This window comes from Salvia hispanica, chromosome 3 (assembly GCF_029641045.1).
Source record: "Salvia hispanica isolate PSC_SH4W2 chromosome 3, Shi_PSC_v1, whole genome shotgun sequence".
In the NCBI taxonomy this organism is placed as follows: Eukaryota; Viridiplantae; Streptophyta; class Magnoliopsida; order Lamiales; family Lamiaceae; genus Salvia; species Salvia hispanica.
In genome coordinates, this window is record NC_142694.1 from 33,397,568 (window position 1) to 33,418,524 (window position 20,957).

The 20,957-nt window shown below is 36.9% G+C and overlaps 2 protein-coding genes across 2 annotated transcripts; one reads left to right on the top strand and one right to left on the bottom strand.

Annotated features, from left to right (window-relative positions):
- Positions 1-4,665: 4,665 nt before the first annotated feature.
- Positions 4,666-6,915, bottom strand: LOC125215957 (root phototropism protein 2-like). The gene is made up of 5 exons (XM_048117543.2): positions 6,761-6,915; positions 6,614-6,683; positions 6,163-6,540; positions 5,361-6,086; positions 4,666-5,265 (listed from the first exon to the last, which is right to left on the bottom strand). Exons 1-5 carry the CDS (start codon positions 6,802-6,804, stop codon positions 4,792-4,794), a joined length of 1,692 nt encoding a protein of 563 aa, XP_047973500.1. The 5' UTR covers positions 6,805-6,915; the 3' UTR covers positions 4,666-4,791.
- Positions 6,916-11,305: 4,390 nt separating this feature from the next.
- Positions 11,306-13,197, top strand: LOC125211164 (reticulon-like protein B5). Its single transcript, XM_048110874.1, has 6 exons — positions 11,306-11,355; positions 11,567-11,922; positions 12,196-12,376; positions 12,462-12,603; positions 12,687-12,756; positions 12,830-13,197. The coding sequence occupies exons 2-6, from the start codon at positions 11,571-11,573 to the stop codon at positions 13,000-13,002; spliced, it is 918 nt and encodes a 305-aa protein (XP_047966831.1). The 5' UTR covers positions 11,306-11,355; positions 11,567-11,570; the 3' UTR covers positions 13,003-13,197.
- The last annotated feature ends 7,760 nt before the right edge of the window (positions 13,198-20,957 follow it).

Consider the following 20,957-nt stretch of genomic DNA (forward strand, 5'->3'; position numbering starts at 1 on the left):
ACTACCACAAAACAACAGAGAAGATCCAAAAGAATGAAAACTCAATGTCTAACTACCACGCTGATCAGCCAAAATAAAAGTAGTGCAGACAAACAAAAGAGACAGTATAATACAAAAAGGTCTATGTTAAGGCCACGAACAAAGAGAAAAAACATTAATCCATAAATTCACTGATTCCATCTCTAACCCAATCGGATAACAAATGTAATATACTAGTAGTACTTGATAAGGATATGAATATATTATGAAATAAAAAGATGAATATCTACCTACTGGCTGCTGGAAAAAGGCTAATTTAACCAATCTGGAAATCATTCTTCAGAATTTATGTGCTTTCGCCCAAACAAATCCCCAATGTCATCAACTTTGAGAATCTTCTAGGCCCCATTTCTTGGACCCTTTTGATCATGACAATTTGAACTAATTGATAAAAAGTTGATGCTATTGTAATAATTACTTTCGGCAAAACTTGACTCAAACCTGGATGATAGGAACACAGACTTTTACGAATGAGTATATTCATTTTAATTATTTAGCTTATTTTATAATATAAATATTCTCCATTAATTATTAGGTTTATTTTATAGTTTATTGCTAGTTGTTAAGATTTGATTTATATTTCATAGTAGTTCGAATTTGATTTACTTTCTGATTTATATGAGAATTATTTTATACCTTATATTATAAACTGTGTGTGTGGAGTCTTTTATCATTATAAAAAAAAAAAAAATTAAATAAAATATTTATCAAACTCTCTTTTTTTTCTCTTGGAGAAAACCGATTCTCTCTTCAGAAACACACGCCACACGCTGCTCTTCTTTCTTGCTCTCTCTTTTCTATTAATTTCTCTGATAAGTATTATTAATTCATAATTAATGTAGTACTAGTAACTATGACGCTTTTATTGATTTACTCTTCTCCCACTATATCGGTCGTGCTGTCCTCGTGACCCTCGGTTTTTTGGTGTCAATCCCGTAAGTTGGACTTCAATATTCAATAATATTTTACTTATTTCAAGTTATTTGATACCAATCGGCTGTTCTTTCGTGGGGAGATTTTTTGACCATCCAGTGTCTGAATGGTTCCACAAGTATCGAAACTCGAATCCTTTAACGAAAATTTGATCCATCAGCCATCATCTTCACCGAGATGTCCATCTTGACATGTCCATTGTCCTGTACTAATTATGCCGCTTTTATTATTATTTTTATAGTGACATTGCATTAATTCATTTTCCCTCACATTTTATTATAAAATTAATCTATAAAATTAAGATTCACATTGCACTGATTTTTTCATTTTCTATTATACTTCTTAAACTCGTGTCAAGTCAAAGTGAGACACATGTTGAGAGACAGAGGAAGTATATTCATAGTATTTCAATTATACAACATATTCCCGTTTTCTTTTTTTTACAAGATTGCATTTTTTTTAGTTTCATTCCATTTTGTAAGTTCAAATTTTACATCTACTTAAATTAAGTTTTCAAAACATTACGGATGTCTAATTCTTTAGGACCCGTTCACTTTCCCTGATATAGTCAGATATGAGTTTATTTATGGGGTAAATCTTGTGTTCACCTTCCTTGACTCAAAACTGGCGAGCCCGAGAATTAACCAAGGCCCGTGCTGTTCATTCATGAATTGGCAAAAAACAAATCTTGACGCTGAGGTGGTTTTTATTTCTCAGCGACCCAAAATTGGATGTGGAAAGACTGTTGTACCCCTAGCATTTTCGTTTCCCCTCAAATTAGTTGGTCAAAATTTCATTCAATTCTCTCCCACCTTGCGAAAACTTCATCAACGCTAAATCGAGGTCTCTCTTCGAAGAACAAAGCGCTACTACATCAGTTATTCGGGCACTAAGTTTGATCAAAGTGAGTGTTCATTACTCAGGAATACAATTTTTAATTAAAATGAAAAAAAGTGACCATGAAGGAGAGTTGGGCATACCTTCAACAATTGGACGGACTTTGAGGAACAATGGCTGTTTTCTCCAAAATTGCGCAGCTTTCTTCATGCTCTTTGTAATGCGAATTGATCCCAAAATTTCCATATACTGCGCCCAAATTTCGTGTTGGCGGTGAGGTGAGGTGAGTGGGTGATTAGCTCTTTAGAAGGGGCAATTTTGTCTTCACAGTATAAAAGTCATTTAAAAAAAATAAAAAAGAACTGCAAAATTGTCAAAAAAGAGTCCTATTTCTTGCTCACTAAACAGCAGAAACCGCCCACAATTGTGTGGACCCTACCCAATAAATTAGATTCAGATTTAATTCTTCCCATTTTGTAAATGGGAAAGTGAACGGGTCAATATTTGTAGTAGCTTCCGAAATGCGTCCATATGGTTCAATTGGGCCTGATAAATGTAATTACTTAAATACTGGGCTCTGTGCCTCATGTCATGAAATCCACTGAAAAGGAATACCTGTGTGCTAATCATTTATCCCAAAAATAATTTGACAATATGTTTATCTAGTACGAATAAAACCATAAAATAAGGATTTGCAATCATGTGGCTGTATTCATCACACCTAATCGTATAGGATAAGATAACTGCAATCTCGTATTTATTGAATAAAAAATATTATTACGGTCAATTCATCTAATCTATATACTCCATTTGTGATTTTTGTTAAATTCCGAATTTTTGTTAAATTCCAACAACAATCTAGCTTCTTCTTACTAGAGGTCGGGACCTCATTGGCCAGGGATAAAATTGTACATCACATCAAGCAGTTGTCTATCATGGCTACATCTTAACTAGTACTCCCTCCGTCTCGGATAATTCGTTCCACTTTTCCATTTCGATCCGTCCCACATAATTTGTCCCACTTCACTTTTACCATTTTTGGTAGTGGACCTCATATTCCACTAACTCATTCCCACTCACATTTTGTTATAAAACGAATATATAAAGGTATGACTCACATTCCACTAACTTTTTCAACCCACTTTTCATTACAATTCTTAAAACTTGTGCCCGGTCAAAGTGACCCGAATTATCCGAGACGGAGGGAGTAATTGGTTAGGGGGGAGTGATCAATTGCTAACTAATTAGCAATCCCAAACTAAGACTAAAATTTAGCCATTAGATTAGAAGATCTAGTGGTTGAAATAATGCCACATGGATTATATTTTTAATTAAGAAAATTAATAAATAAAATTTGAGGGTATTAATGTCAATCCCCTCACATTAAAATCATCTTAAAACGTTAAATTTACGTAATTCTCTCGATTTAAATTATTTTTTCGCAAAAAATATGTCAAATTAAAGATAATTTTATAAGGATTCCAACGAGATCTCAATTGCATATGTTCCGACGACGTTCGGATGATGAAATTTGATATTTTTTATTTTAGTTTTCGTAAATGTTGATAACCAGATTTTTATCCACAAATACATCAAAAAATCTCAATAAAACCATGTAAAAATCTCAATAAATATGTGTTGATATTTTCTTGTACTAGTGTTGATATTCTTATGGATATTGTTGATATTTATAATACACTATGTTATAAAAAAAACATTCACAAAAATTATCATATGATAACATAATGACGATATTACTATTTTGTTGATATTTTGTCTACTATTTATTGAGATTCGTAAGATTTAATCTCATCCATTCATTTTAAAATCTAAGAGTGGAGATTTGGTCTTGATTTTGAATTAGGGTGCTATAAGCATTAGAATATGACCCTTGATTAGGGTATATATTAATTATATAATTCCATACGCAAAGTACAACGAAATAAAACCGAGATAATAAATACTCCATCCGTTCCACTTTAGGAGTCCCAGTTGAGTTCAGTACGAATTTTAAGATATGTGAAGTAAAGTTGGTAAAAAAAATAGTGGAATGTTGGTCCTACTTTTTAATATTTGTTTTATAATAAAATGTGAGTGGAAAAAAGTTAGTGAAATGTGAGACTTAATACCATTTATGGAATGTTCTAATCGGGAGTCTTATAGTGGGACACCCAAAATTGATAAACCGAGATTTCTAAAGTGGGACGGAGGGAGTACTACTACTTCATCAGTCCTATCATAATAAGCTACTAGTATTCCTATTTAGAACGTCCATCTAAAGTGAATTATTTCACTTATTAGCAAAATATAACATAATTACTTTCTCCTACTTTGATCTTTTCGTCATACTTTATTCTCGCTCAATTCCAATAATTTATTCTTTATCCATTTTTATTTATGTTACGTGCCAAAAAAAAAAAAAATGTCTCGGTTAGAGTGGGACGGAGGGTGAGAGTATTACTTTACTAAAGTGGCCCACATTAAATTCTTTTATAAGGTTGTGGTTAAATCTCAACATCAATTTCGTTTCCCAGTGCAAGTGGGAATTGTGGAGGTTGGGACCATATCGACTGATTGGTAGGAATGAGTAATTGAATACGGCAAAGCCAACTTGTTTGTTGTCGATTACAATTGAACAAGTTTAGTTTTACAAAATACTACTCCTATAATTGATACTTGATAGTATAAAATATCGAGGAACGAAATAAAGAGCCTCAACTAATTTTCAAGGCGCAAACACGTAACTTATGGTTCCATACCATTCCATAGACATATAATTAAACAATAGATCCAAAATACAATTACACTATGATCTATGCGCATAAATTATCGATTTTGCATTAAAAAAAATGAAGATAGTCAAACAATATCTTCTCATATCACTAGAGCAAACATAAACATAAAACTCTTTACAAGATTAATCCTTCAAATATATATATAACACACCAATATAACAACTAAAAAATTATGAAAATCCAAAACTTAGGAAATGGAGAATCGTCTTCTTCTAGGTTTAGTCAAATCCGGCATTCCATCTTCAATATTCAAAGTATCTTTGGATCCATGCTTGAAGGGATTCAATTTCCCTAAAGTCTTGGACATGGATGAGAAGAATGTAGTCTTCTTAGCACTAGATTTTGATGATGTGGGTTCGCCTTTTTTGATATCTTGAATGTACATCTTCATCTTCAACAACTCTGTCCTCAGCTCTTCGTTCTCCTTAACGAGGGAGGTGTCGGCTTGCACTTGGTTCCTTGTTGTAATGGCGTCTACAGTATTGTGATCATCGTCTCCACTTCTGAGCTTGAGCTGATCGTAGTAGAGCGCGTGGAGGACTATTTGCACGGGGAGGCGCTTGTTCTGAGAGGCGTGAACCCTAGCCTCGTACGATAGCTTGAGCGGGTCCATCACACTGCAGACCTTCTCTCGCTCAATCTCATCAAGATTCGGGTGCGCCTGTAGGTACCATCAATACACAAGATGGAGTTAGTCATGAATCTTGATTCTTGATTAACACAAGCTAGCAAGATGAACAAAAAGTATAGACCGACCTTGAGAAAAATATCAATGGCGCGATAAAGATCGTCGTCGACCTTCCTGGCAGGCTTGGGCACCAAATTGGCAATCCCATTGAACTTGGAGATGCTCAAATCAGCATAGGTGGCTATCTCCCCAAGATAAGCATCGATGGTCTTCCCAACTCTGAGCATCGCGGTGGAACAAAGCTCTTTAAAATCCCCAGCATTGAAAACCGCCACACTCTTCTCCCTCTCAACAAATCCAGATATGATCTTCCTGACACTCTCAAGATCAAACAGCCTCTCACCGTCATAGGTGAAAGACAAAACCAACAAATCATCAACCGTGACATGCTCCAAGATGAGAGAAACCCTCTTTTCCAGCTCGCTCTTGCACCGGGCGTCGGCCCTCAAGAAAATGGCAGTCCGAAGCAGACAGCACAGGAAGTTGATCGGAAAAGCCGATTTCTCCGGCGGCAGGAGGGCCACGATGGTCTCGAGGATGTCACGCTGGCGGAGGCGGAGGTCGGATTCGGGGGAGTCGAGGGAGCGGACGCCGTTGCCGGAGTGATCGCGCACGAGGTCGCGAAGGGACCTCTCGGTGTAGGTAATGATGGCGCTGGCTAGAGTTAGACCCTTTGCACCTCTTGCTTTCATTGATGCGATGATCCTCTGGAAGAAGGTTATGTCCAAGATTGTCAGCTCCTCCGTCCACCAATTGGGCGGAGAACGGCTTGGGAAATTCGCCTCCACGCAAGCCTAAAGAAATGGAGCACTACTACTTCAAATAGAGTAGAGTAGTAGAGTAGTAGAAGTAATAGATTAATTGACTGACCTTGGCGGTGGCAATCTCGACGCAGCGTTGAACCATGCCGAGATCGTCGGCCATGGGGAGGAGATCCTCGCACGACTTGAGGACGACGAGGGCGCCGGAGAGGGTGGTTAGCGCCACTTGGGACATAAAATCCTCCGTCCTTCCGGCGAGATTCCCGTCGCAGTACTTGTCGGTCATCTGCAGATACTCGGCGGCGCAACGGAGGGCAGCAACGTTGTGCACCGTGATCTCGAAGTTGACGCCGTAGCAGAACTTGGCCGCCTTTTCAAACATCTCCGCCCCGCCGGGAATGTCCCACAGATTTATTCTCGTCAAATCCGTTTCTTTCGAATCCAGAATTACCTTCCTTATATGGTTGCTCTTCGCCACTAGCATGAACTACACCACACCACCCCACCATAAAAATAAATACTCACTAACTAGCTATATGACAATACCTTAATTTAATTACCTTGTGAAGGCAGAAGTTGGCTTCTCCAACTTCCACGATGATGTCAGTTGAGATTTCTTGGGAGAAAACCCTGACCAAATCAAATCCACCATTAAAAATCAATTACTCCTACCTATATTTCCCAAACTATGGATTGCTACTATTTACCATTGGCCTGTTCTTTCCATAGCAAGAGAGAATCTGTTAGCCATGAATGAGCTACTGATCAGGGAGACTTTCAGATGTGTAGGAGAGCTTAATATATAAACAGCTTAAATAATGTTAGTCTATTCTGCCTTTATATACTATCTCTTTTGATTAGTATATTTTCATTTTTTTGTTGGATGTGTTTAATTCGATTAGAAATCTGTTATATTCAAATACAGGAAATCAGGAATTTTGTTTTACTACTATTTAACCAAAATGTCATGTGTGTTTACCGCTATGTATCTGCATATATTATGACAGTGTATGAAATTTTGACTATAGATTTTGATTTAATTCAACAAATGTTAATGTCGTGTTTGCCGCTACAAATATGGTCAAATCATGTGTGCTGTATACTATATTGCTTGGTGATTTCTTACCACTCAAATAAGTGGCTTTCGCTTCACACACTTGAACTTGGTTGTCTTAGTGCCACATCACTCTCTGCTTGTCTCTCTGGCCCACTTTCTTCTTTACTTAGTTCTGACAGACTCACGTTGTGGGCCACCACCGTATCCGGACTCCACTAATCCAAAGCGTACACATAGGATGCTTACTCAATTCAATCCAAATAGGTCATCCACCTTGCCCTCTTTACATTAATATGGATATCATATGGTCAAGTTATTCACTTTAAATTTCTCTAAACTTCTTCTAGTGTAATTCATCACTTTTACTTTCAACTATAATCTTCATTATCTCATCTTCCCCTTACACACAAACTCTCCCTCCACCCCACCACCCAGCTTAACACACACATAACAGACCATTGCCGCCATTGCCGCTCTCCTTTCTACTGTTACGAATGTTGCGGGTGCGTAACACTGCAATATGACAAGGGACTAAAAGTTGAGAATGTCGATTTTGCCCTTCAGCGTTTTTTTATGTTCCAATTTAATTAAAATAGACTGTCACATGGTAGCTTCAGAATCACATGATCTTCAAATCTAACGACTTAAAATGGTGGTATGGTGTTACAATAAAGTGAGTTGTCATATTAATACATCCCTAATCCCTATTAAATATATATCATATACAAATGTTAGAATTTAACGAACGATAAATACTCCATCTGTCCCATAGAAAATGGGCAATGAGTATGACACGAGAATTAAGATAAAATTGATAAAATAAGAGAAATTAAGAGAATGGTATAGTAAAGTAAGAGATGAGATGAAAATAATAGTTAAAGTAGTATTAGTGGATGGTGAGATTACTCAAATTATGTGATTAAGTTGAAAACATACGAAACAATAAAGGATCAGGTTGCATATACGAGCACAAACAAACTCACAAGTCAATTTCTGCCAGAATGAAGATAAGGTTTCGAGTGAAAGCAAATACTTATAAATTAAAACGAGTCTAAATGACGTTGATTGTGAATGGTGGGCCTTAATTTGCTAAATGGGGACCATTTCTATTTATTGGTGTGATTGTCATGAAATTTAATTCATTTGCGTGGTCACACCCTCATTTTATTAATTGGCTCGTTTAGCGCGGCTATTGTCCATGTATGAAGCCCACTAACTTGATTTATGTATCTCAACATGAAAAAAAAAAGCATAAAAAAAATCATTTTTCATGCACTTTGGAGATGTATACTTAGCACTTTTTGGTATTTTTAAATTACAATAGCTACATTTAATAATGCTGATAAAATGATGATAAAGATGAGGTGTTAGTAGTTAAGAGCCGCAGATTAGATGATGGGACGATACTTCTTGTGAGATCATTTGATGGATTCGGTTTTATAAGATGGAGATTTAATTTCATTTAAACATGTTACTTTTTCTATCAAAAGCATTGTTTCTAAGAAAATGGTATTTATAGTTACAATGTACACATGTCTTTTTAAATTTATCTTTTATTTATTTTGAATATGAACAATTGGAAACACAGAACTTTATGTTACAAGAGATAATTCGATTCGCGTTGTTTTATTTTTTTTAAGAAAATCCACTTTGGATAAGAAAATGAGAAGACTTATAAATCATGATATTATCAAATACTCCATAAAACTAAGTTATCTCGTCATGAATAAATATGTCATTAGTGTGCTAAATTTTAAAATTAAATAATGATTGAACAAATAATGTAATGATGAAAAAATTGACATTTATAAACTCCACGAATCATAATTATGTAAGAAAGTAATAATTAGATGAATAAAATGATTTATACACCCTTCATGGCTTCAAGAGAAAAATAGTTTGTCGACACTCAGACATACTTCAAATGTGACTATTTCCTGTTCAAGTCCTTGAAATGTAATTTTTTCTGGATAAAAATATACAAACACAACAAAAAATTAGCTGTTTACCGAGCACTAAAGTGCTCGGAAAAAGGGCGAAATTGCTCGGCAAATAGGGATATACGAGCACTTTCCGACCACTTTAGGTGGTCGCTATTTGCTTCGTCGGCACATTTTTCGAACACTTGAAGGTGCTCGACAAGTTGGTCAACCATATCATCGGATGTAGTGAGCACCACCATGTGCTTGACAGTGGCGAACACAATTATGTGCTTGGTATTTTTGAGAGGTTTTAGGAAATATTGCTAGCACCTTCACTGCCTTTGGATGTAGTGAGCACCTCCGTGTGTTTGGCTTGGCAGTGGCGAGCACAACTATATGCTCGGTATTTTTGAGAGGTTTTAGGAAATATTGCTAGCACCTTCACTGCCTTTGGATGTAGTGAGCACCTCCGTGTGTTTGGCTTGGCAGTGGCGAGCACAACTATATGCTCGGTATTTTTGAGAGGTTTTAGGAAATATTGCTAGCTACCTTCACCGCCTTTGGATGTAGCAAGCACTTTCATGAGCTCGATAGTGGCTAGCAAAGCTATGTGCTCGGTATATTCCTGAGAAGTTTTAGGAAATACGAGCACTTATAGGTGCTCGGCAGTTTGTCTATTTTTGCAATCCTGGATTTAAAAAAAAAATATATAAATTATATATTTTTAATTACTTTAAAAAGTTAAAAATTATTAAATGAATAAAAAAGTAAACAAAATTCAAATAACATTAAAAAGCCAAGATCGTTTTACAAAACATATAACATAAGATTGTCTTACAAAATTAAACTAAAATACACAATTTTCATTTGTCCGAATTTTTCATTCAATTTGCTTTCTTCACGATGTCTTAAAGTAAAGAGGACCAACTTTTTAGAAGGGAATGTTGCTGTGTTATGATCATCCATGAAGCTGCGGAGACAATTGGCTAGACTTCACAGAGCAATTAGAATTAGCATGGACATAATCACGCTCCAAAAAGTACTTGAAATCAATGAATAGAATAGGTCTACCCGAAAACATATACAGCCTGCCAAAATTACTTCTGAAGAGAATTATCAACCATATATAGTGAACAAAACAATCACAAATAACACTATAAAATACAATACTCAAAATTTCACAAGACTACAATAGTACAATTAAAGGAATTACCTTTTTCACTTCTGATAACCATGCGGTAAATTCAAGCCGTTTATTCCTACAATAAATAAATCGTGTTAATAAAAACTACATGGAAAGTACTTCAGCAAGGTACTCCACAGAAAAAATACTAAGAAATGGAACCTAAAACTGTGATCATCTTGATAAAACAGGGAGGAGTATAACACCTCACAATTGTTGCAAGATTAAGTGAAAAATATTTGGTGCACAAAATATTCAACATTAAAGCAACAGACTTTGATCAACTGAAGCTAGACTAGTAGAAGGTCATTTGAAAACACAATCGAATCAGTTTCTAACCTAAACCCAATGAACGAATAATACTAGTAGCTGAGAAAGTTTTATTCCAAAGTGTCCACCTATAGTGGATGCTCTAATAGCGAATCATATTAAAATTCACAAGGCCAGGAAATTGCTTAAAAGTTTCAGAAGAATTTTTTACACGAGCACATGTACGGTGGTGGAGTCAAAGAACCAGCCAGCGGTGGAGGTTAGTCCAATCCGGAAAAAAGAAGCAAAATAAATCGAATTGAATCCCCAATCTCAGTTTAACCTAATCATTTTTTACTGAAAAGCTTGGTGGTCGATTGTGCACGACGGCGGAGCAACGTGAGAGAGGCAGTAGAAATTTAGGGGAATTTTGATATACTCCCTCCATCCCACAATAATTATCACTCTTATTGTAGGCACGAGTTTTAAAAAGTGTAACGAAAAATTAATTGAAAAGGTATGTGGAACGTGAGATCCACTTTTTGTAGTGAAACCCTAATTTTCAGGACCAAATTTGAAGTTCGAACTGTTATAAAATAGCCAGTAACTTTAGCCATCAAATATACGCATTAAGACTACATATTTGGCAGTTATGCGTAAATAAGCCATTTATTATTTATTTATTGGGTCCAGCTTATAATTTACTAATCCCATTGCAAAGAAAAGAATAATTCATATAGTTTGAAAATGATAAGAAAAATAAATGGGCGAAAATTAAGGGCACCTTACGCCTAAGTTGGATATCCACTAACACAATATGCTCAGAATTACCCAACACACAGACAAATCAAAATCCAAATATTCTGCTCAGATCTCATGAAATTTTCACAAGTATGCTTTGAATTTTTTCTCTATTCAAAGTTCTTCGTTGTAATCTATGCATGGAACATTTATCTGATTTATTACTCACATTTCTATGATTTTTTTTTCATATCTGCTAATTCCATCAATTTTATTTTATCTTTGTCAATTCAATGCATGACACTATTTTATGTGTCCATTTCAAAAAGAGTTGATGATCAAGCTTTAATTTTTGATGCAGGAAGATGGATCAAGAATTTGAGGGCTCGTCGGAGGAGAAGCTTCATAATGAAGTGGAATGCCATGAACAACAAGGCCTAGGGCTACACCAAGCCCAAGTTGAAGGCGGAGGCCAAGGGCATGAGCAAGGCCTAGGCCAAGCCGAAGGCAAAGGCCAAGGGCACGATGAGCAAGGCCTAGATCAAGGGTTTGAAGTCCAAGGCCAAGGGGTCCAAGGCCAAGAGCAAGACCTAGGTCAAGGGTTCCAAGTCCAAGACCGAGGTTTCCAATGCCACGAACAAGAAGGGCAAGGGCAGGGCAAAGGTCATCTCTTTGGGCGCGAGAAACCGGTGCACAGTGCTCTGGGTGGCGGCACACGTATGTTTTCATCTCCCATATGTTCACAATTGATCCCAACATGCATAGGCCACATAGAAAAGGATTCCTTGTTTAAGGAAAATCCATTAATCGACTTCATATTCTACTAGAAAATGGGAACTTAATCATCCATATTCATGCATTATCTTTGTATATAAGATAATTAGAGGATGTGTGCAAAAATTAAACAAGATCATACACTACTACATCATCATGTTCACCACCATCTCAAACATTGGCTTACACTCTCTTTACTCACACCTCTATCTCCAGCTGCCGATGTCATTTTATGGCGGAACAAGCACATGTCTGCAGCACTGCTAGCTAGCTTCACTGTAATATGGCTCCTCTTCGAATGGATAGGCTACCATCTCATTCCTTTCATCTGCCACTTCCTCATTCTCACTTTGGCCACACTCTTCCTATGGTCGAACCTCTCCTTTTACGTTCACAAGTCAGTCTCCTAACTCTAAACTTTCAGTAAGCCTAACTCCATTGATAGACTTCTCATGCCTTTAAAATGGTTCGTTCCTGGCTAGGTCGCCCCTCAACATCCCTGAGATCGAGTTGCCATGGGATCTGTGCATGACCGTTGCTCTCCTACTACGTGACAGATGCAACCAAGCTATTAGTATGCTATGGGAGGTAGCTTCGGGGAAGGACTTAAAGAGGTTTTTGACTGTAAGTAGTCTCTCAAACTGCCTACGGCTTTACATCGTTGTACTTATAACACTACAAACTTATGTATTATGTAACAACAACAGACAATCTTTGCACTATGGGTCATCTCTATGGTCGGGAGCTGGTTCGACTTCCTGACTATCATCTACATCAGTAAGTGTTCCTTCCCATTTACGAGCTCTACCCTCTTGTACGACGCGAGGAAACCAATGTGTAACATGTGCAGTTAATGTGTTGATTCTGACTATGCCCCCATTGTACGAGAAGCACGAGGATCAAGTGGACTCCTATGCTCTGAAGGCAAAAGCTAGACTCAAGAGACAATACAGCAAACTGGATGAAAAGGTTCTTCAAAAGCTACCAAAAGTTCCATTCATCTCGGACAATAAGCATCACTAACGGAAAAAAGTCAAAAATCAAGAATGGCCTCGTTCGTTTGGTGCTGATAAAGATCTAAAACCTAGTAATGATTTAGGGTGTGGGATTTGCCTTTACATTTGTTTAGGTTAATCTTAGCTTAGTAAATTTATGATCACATTTCTGTATATCTGTTCAGTTACATGACAACACGTTTATACTAATTATGTTGAGCTAGGGGTGTGCATTCGGGTTTCGGTTCGGTTTTTCGCCCAAACCGAACCGAACCCGAAAAACCGAATTTAGGCTAAAATTGAAACCGAACCGAACCGAAAAACCGAAAAACCGAAATCCGAACTTAAAAAACCGATCCAAACCGAAAAAACCGAAATTTCAAAACAAAACCGAAAAATCGAAAAAAAATAGTATATTTTAATATATCTAATTTATTTTATTTTATATATACTAATAGAATATAAATATATATAATATAAAATTAATACAATATATAATATTTATTATATAAAAATATATTAGAAGAATATATATTATATATATGATATAATATACTAAATTAATAGGATAAAAATATATAATAATATATTTAAAATATAATTCGGTTTTTCGGTTTTTCGGTTTTTTTTCGCCCAAACCGAACCAAACCGAAAAACCGAAATTTTTGTATTTTTAAAACCGAATCGAACCGAAAAAACCAAAAAAATCGAACCGAATTTCAAAATTTCGGTTTAATTCGGTTCGAATATTCGGTTTTTGGTTATTTTGCTCACCCCTATGTTGAGCCAATGCAAGTTAAAGAAACCATTTCCTAGCAGATGCGAACCTTATAATGCATTCATGAGAATTATTGAAGCACTTATTCCTGAAACAGGAACTCACATCGAGCATGAGATAATATGTTGATTGATACGCTCGGATTTTGCACTGTTTTAAGACCCTTATTTGGTCTCATTTTAATGTCTAAATCACAATTCATGTCCATAGTTTAGCTATTTTGGTATTTTGACATGTTTTGTGAGAATTGTGCATATTTGAGCTAAAAAGATAGCAAAAAGTCGAGGATGGAGTTCTGGAGCGTTCAAGACGCCAGCGGCCCGCTGCGTGTGTCGCAGCGACCGCTACGCTTGAAGTGGTCCGCTCCGGAAGAAGTTGTGCTAAAAATCTGAAGACGCCAAGCGACTGCTGGAGAGTGCGCAACGACCGCTCGAGAAGGTCCCGAAGCCACTGGACTAATTTGTAGCGACCGCTACAACTCATGCAGCGACCGCTACACAAATGAGAAGAAGCTACGGAGAACCCACAACGACCGCTGGCCAAGATGCAGCGGTCCGCTGCAAAAACGCGGCGCACGATTTGACCTATATTCTCTCCAGATTTTTCCAAAATTAGCCAACTTTTTCCTTCTATCCATAGGACTCAAAATTTCCCCTATATATATACCCCCTTAAACCTCTTCATTCAGAGACTTTTACACACCCTTTTCCTCACAATTCTAGAGCATAATATTTGAGAGTTCTTCGCTGCGCAAGAGGTTGAATTTGCGCAGTTGAAGACGGATTCAAGTGAAGATCAAGGCTACAGGATACTACCTCTAGGTTTTATTACTTTAGTTCTTATTTTTACATTGCTTTCCCTTCAAACTATGTTTTTAGATTATTCAATCATGTGTAACTAAATTCATAGGATTCTAGGGATGTGTTAGTAACTTTTATTGATTTATACAATTCATTTTTCTATTTATTATCCGTTTTGTTTATACTTTGTTTCTTCCTTAAGTTGTTCCGTAATACTGCATGTTTGAGTGGCACATTCTATTAAGTGGATCTAACTCACCAACCTCCTCTCATGATTATGTAGCAAAAGGAGAGCAGCAAGATGCATGGACAATCTTGACTAAAAGCATCAGAAATAAATGTGCATTATCAGACATCCATTCCAATGTTGAAGTCAAGGAAGAGTCCCAAAAGAAGCCAGTGAGAAACACACGTAAGATAGGAGTAAATACCCAAAATTTGCGGAAAAAGACGTAGTGAGTAGAAGTGTCTGGAAGGCATATGAAAGAAGCCTTGACATCGGAAGGTGTCCTAGAAGTTAGGGGAAAGGCTAAAAGTCAGTAAAAATACTTAGAAGGCAGGTAAAACTCTCAGAAGTCAGAGAGAAATACGTAACACAGTAGGAAAGACCTATAAATTGTAGGTAAGGCAATAAGGGATTATAAAGACCTGGAAGACAGTAGAAATAAGCCTTGAAGTCGATAAATGTCCTAAAGGTCTGGAGAAAAATGATAAATCTTCAGAGGCCCATAACTTCTTCGTTACTCGTCCTTATTGACTACTTGAAGTAACTTTAGAAATCATATTTGATGAGAAACAGTAGGGTATAGTCATTATTTGATTATCTCTTCGTCGAATTTGCACGAAAACGCCCTAGGCAGCCCCCTCTATCGTATTTTTTGAAATTTTCAGAAGCCCATAATTTCTTCATTACTCGTCCTTATTGAATACTTGAAGTAGCGTTAGAAATTATATTTGATGGGAAGCAGTAGGTATGGTCATTATTTGATTATCTCTTCGTCGAGTTTGCACGAAAATGCCCTACGCAACCCCCTTACTCTACCGTATTTTTTGAAATCTTCAGAGGCCCATAACTTCTTCGTTACTCGTCCTTATTGAATACTTGAAGTAGCGTTAGAAATCATATTTGATGGGAAATAGTAGGTTATGGTCATTATATGATTATCACTTCGTCGAGTTTGCACGAAAACGCCCTAGGCAGCCCCCTCTACCGTATTTTTTGAAATCTTCAGAGGCCCATAACTTCTTCGTTACTCGTCCTTATTGACTACTTGAAGTAGCGTTAGAAATCATATTTGAAGGGAAACAATAGGTATGGTCATTATATGATTATCTTTTCGTACAGTTTGCACGATAAAGCCCTACGCAGCCCCCTCTACCATATTTTTAAAAATCTTCAGAGGCCCATAACTTCTTCGTTACTCGTCCTTATTGATTACTTGAAGTAGCGTTAGATATCATATTTGATGGGCAATAGTAGGGTATGTTCATTATCTGATTATCTCTTCGTCGAGTTTGTAAGAAAACGCCCTAGGCAGCCCCCTCTATCGTATTTTTTGAAATTTTCAGAGGCCCATAACTTCTTCGTTACTCATCCTTATTGACTACTTGAAGTAGCGTTAAAAATCATATTTGAAGGGAAACGGTAGAGTATGGTCATTATCTGATTATCTTTTCGTCGAGCTTGCACGAAAACGCCCTACGCAGCCTCCTCTACCGTATGTTTTGAAATCTTCAGAGATCCATAACTTATTCGTTACTCGTCCTTATTGACTATTTAAAGTAGCGTTAGAAATCATATTTTATAGGAAATAGTGGGGTATGTTCATTACTCCCTCCGTCCCGCTTTAGGAGTCCCGGCTGATCAATTTTGGGCGTCCCGCTTTAGGAGTCCCGGTTGAAATAAATTAATAAAAAATGTCTACGAAGTGTTAAAATTGGATCCCAACATCCACTACAACTAATAAAAAAGTGTTAAAAGTGGGTCCCAACATCCACTACAGTATTTATTTATTGGACACTCAATTAAAAGTGGGTCCCAACATCCACTACAATATTTATTTATTGCACACTCAAACATTTTTTTCTTGAAACATGTGCCCGACTCAACCTGGATTCCTAAAGCGGGACGGAGGGAGTATATGATTATCTCCTCGTTGAGTTTGCACGAAAACGCCCTGGGCAGCCCCCTCTACTGTATTTTTTGAAATATTTAGAGGCCCATAACTTCTCCGTTATTTGTCCTAATTGACTACATGAAGTCGAGTTAGAAATTATATTTGATGGGAAGCAGTAGGTATGGTCATTATTTGATTATCTCTTCGTCGAGTTTGCAAGAAAACGCCCAAGGCAACCCCCCTACTGTAGTTTTTGAAATCTTCAGAGGCCCATAACTTTTCTGTTACTCGTCCTTATTGACTATTTAAAGTAGCGTTAGAAATCATATTTGATGGGAAACAGTAGGGTATGGTCATTATTTGATTATCTCTTCGTCGAATTTGCACGAAAACGCCCTAGACAACCCCTCTATCGTATTTTTTAAAATTTTCAGAGGCCCATAACTTCTTCGTTATCGTCCTTATTGACTACTTGAAGTAGCGTTAGAAATCATATTTGAAGGGAAACAGTAGGGTATGGTCTTTATCTGATTATCTCTTCGTCGAGTTTTTACGAAAACGCCCTACGCAGCCCCCTCTACTATATTTTTTGAAATCTTCAGAGGCCACTTGAAGTAGCGTTAGAAATCATATTCATCAATGGCGGCGAAGGTGGAATCAACTTCCGGGTCAAAATTTGGGAACGTGCAACGGCATGTTTCGCTTCCTAAATTCCCCTTGAACGGGTTTGGCCTCGATAGCACTCAGGTGGGCGGCGGTGTCGAGCCTCCAATTGGCCTTATTGTCCCACGTATCGACCTTAGTCAATTGTGGGTGCGGAACGGGAAAGTGATCCCGCTCCGACTGTAAGAAAAACGCTTGAACGCTCATATCCGTCTTCAAGAGGCCCACTGCAAAGAGGACCTCATAGGTGATAAACATCTCACCCATGTCCGGAGTGAAGTCCGTCGTCGGGATGCCAACATATTCAGCAATTTCCGTGATCAATCCCTCGCAGCAAATAGTTCTCCCGTCCTTCTTTGAGATGTGATCGACGTAAATGGTGAAGAGGATTCCAAAGTTGATCCCCTTCTTGTTTAGCAAGCTCCAGATCACGTCCATCTCGGTTTGGGAAACACTCCCACCGTCAGTCTGGGCAAACATCAGCTGCGTGATGCACTATTTTTTAGCACTAAATAAACCTGCAAGTATACAGAGTATATATAGTATAGCTAAAGGTCAGTACCGGATATCGAACACGGGGAAGGCAAACACGGACTGTCTATCTCCTACTAAGACTCAATTACTATTTGGAAAAACAAGAGAATTTTTGAAAACTTTTGAAAACTGAAAATAATGAAAGCAAATAACAACTGATTGCAAATAAACACATAGATAAAATATAGAGATAAGGGAATTCCAGGGATGTGAGTTCACAGTTATGGTTATAAAAATTCCAAACTACAATACCCTAGCATAGTTATTACTTTGATAGGACGAGTCTCCTAGCTTATGCTCATGCGATACAAACGTTGATTACAAGATTAGGGTTGTCAATCCTAACACGTAACTCCAAAAAGCTCATAACAAGGTAGCAAATTTCCTAGCGAAGATGGGGAAAGAAAGCCAGGAGTTGGAGAGATTTGAAGGAGGCGCAATTCCGAGCAGGGCGAGAGCCCTGGCTAGGCTTGACCAGCTCGGCATGCCTAATTTTAGATTTTGATTGTTTTTTTTTTATGTTCTTTGTTTTGAGATATAGGTTTCAGTTGCCACTTTGTATTTCTAAGATGATCCACTTTTGGGAGAGTCATTTTGTAATCCTTCTTTTGATGATATAAATGGGACGAGGGACCTACTTAGCCCTCTACCGTGAAGGTGTTATCCACTGTGAAGGTGTTTTATGAAAAAAAAGAAAAAAAAAGAAACCTAATGGTAGTGTCTCCTAAGTGCACCTAACTCGCCAACCTCCTCTCACGATTATGTAGCAAGTTATATTAATTCATCACAGAATGTGTCACTCAAACGTGAAGCATTATCCAACAACTTAGGGAGAAACGAAATAGAAACAAATTGGATATTAAAAAGAAAAATGGAATTGTATAACCAAAGTCGTTCCTAACACATCCCTAAAATACTACGAATTTAGTTACACATAATTGAATAAGCTAAAAACATAGATTGCAGGGAAAACAAAAAGAACATAAGTGCTAAAGCAAATAAAACCCAAAGTTTGAATCTTTGTAGCTCTTTGATGATCTCTTGCTTCCTTCTTCAACCCCTCGCACTATGAAGAACTCTCACATTTATGCTACGGAATTAATTGGAGGAGGAGCTATAAAGCTCCCGTTTTGGGGGCTATGGAAGGGTGAATATTATGAATTAGGGTATGGGGTAATTGAAAATTGTCACAGAAGGCGAACGGTCACTGACATCATGGAGACTGTTCCCTCCCCTTCTTTCACCTCCATTTAACAATTGCCCTTCTCTCCTTCACCTTTTATTTCAACAAAACCCTAGAATTCTGTAACCTCCCTAAACCCTTATTTCAACAAAACCCTTTTCTTTTAGTTTCAGGCAAATTCATCCCACACCACCATCCATGGAAAAATCAACCGCGTCTAACCAAACCCAAAAGTCATCTGCAAGGCGCCGGACAAGGTTGATCCCATCTAACCCGATGATGCACTTTTTATTAGCACTAAAAATACCTGTAAGTATACAAGGTAGATCTAGTATAGCTAAAGGTTAGTACCGGGATATCGAACACGGGGAATATAATTGCAATTGGCTATTATGTACTAAGCGTCAAATACTATCTAGAGAAACAAGAGAATTTTGTATTTTTGAAAGTAAAAACAATTAAATGAAAATAAACAAGTAAATGCAATTAAATCACAAAGAAAAAGTATGAGAGATAAGAGAATTCCATGGATGTGCGTTCACAGTTATCGTTATACAAATTCCAACTACAATACCCTAGCATAGTTTATACTTTGATAGAACGAGCCACATAAGTTTTGCCCATGCGGCACAAGCGTAGATTTCTAACATTAGGGTTGTTAATCCTGAATGTGTAACTCCAAAAAGCTCGTAAGACCCTTCAAAAGTCTTCACTCTCAATTAACAATGGCTGTTTAAGGGAAGCTAAATGTAGTGTCTACTAAGTGGACCTAACTCGCCAACCTCCTCTCACGATTATGTAGCAAGTTATATTAATTCATACTCGATTTTGTCACTTAATAATGAAGCGTCAAGATTAACTTAGAGAAGAAACAAAGTAAAAACAAAACGGATATTATGTTCGATCTAAGACTAAGTGTAAAGACACTCTCTTAGGCCCATGAACTTATTATGTTCGCATAAATCGCTCGGATTACGACATGACTCTTACAATAAGCTTAGGTAAAAACGTTGATTTTCTTAGTGCATAAGCTGGTAATGGTATGACTTCTTTGAAAAAATTGAAGACAGATATTTTCATTATCTTTTCATAATCTTCATCCAATAATCTAATATTTGTAAAAGTGTCATAAATACTTTATCATTCATTGTTTAAGAAGTTGAACCGTTGTGTAAAACTCAATCTTGTTGCATTTATATAGTTTGGATACTATAATGTATAATTTGTTTTTTTATGGTGCTATGATAGATATTCAAATCACATTTCTTACTAATGCATGAATTTTAAAATGACATCGAACATCGCTTAGTCATAAAACAAAGTCTTACACATAAAAATAAAAACAATGTAGTGTGCATAAATAAATAGCTCCCACTATAACAACTGCCCAACTGGATGTAGATCTCTCTTTTAGAAATTGCATTGTTATCTAAGCCATTGTCCTTCTTAGAAGAGGTCAATCCGACTTACAATGCATCTTCTCTTTGTCTTTTCACCAAATTTATCTTTCCTTTCTTGCTTTCACCGGACATACGGAAGATGCAGCCTTAATGAATTCGTCAATTATCATCTTATTTTCCTCCAATAGTAATTAAGTGAATTTAATGCTTAATGTATCTTTTCAGTAACAACCTTCATATAATCACTTTCTATTACATTTGGTGATGAACTGAATGTAGAAACTATTTGAGTAACTGAATTAGAAGACTCCTCAAAACATTCTTTCTCTTTAGGATGTTTGATAAGTTGTATTCTAAGACTTGGTTACTGATCAATATGATGAGCTCAATCGCATTTGTATAAGAATATTGCTAAAGATGTGGCAGTGTTTCAGGTGTAAAGAACACTGGAAGGGGTGCATGCCGCAGAACTCGATATGGAGAATGAAGGATTGCTAGAAAAGTCCAA

Bases quoted from the DNA above. Each gene is read 5' to 3' on its own strand.
- LOC125215957 (XM_048117543.2), bottom strand. From the start codon at position 6,804: ATGGCTAACAGATTCTCTCTTGCTATGGAAAGAACAGGCCAATG. The intron at 6,541-6,613 runs GTAATTAAATTA...GGTGTGGTGTAG, and splicing joins CCAACTTCTGCCTTCACAAG to TTCATGCTAGTGGCGAAGAG. The intron at 6,087-6,162 runs GTCAGTCAATTA...CCATTTCTTTAG, and splicing joins TCGAGATTGCCACCGCCAAG to GCTTGCGTGGAGGCGAATTT.
- LOC125211164 (XM_048110874.1), top strand. From the start codon at position 11,571: ATGGATCAAGAATTTGAGGGCTCGTCGGAGGAGAAGCTTCATAATGAA. The intron at 11,923-12,195 runs GTATGTTTTCAT...CTCTATCTCCAG, and splicing joins TGCTCTGGGTGGCGGCACAC to CTGCCGATGTCATTTTATGG. The intron at 12,757-12,829 runs GTAAGTGTTCCT...TAACATGTGCAG, and splicing joins CCTGACTATCATCTACATCA to TTAATGTGTTGATTCTGACT.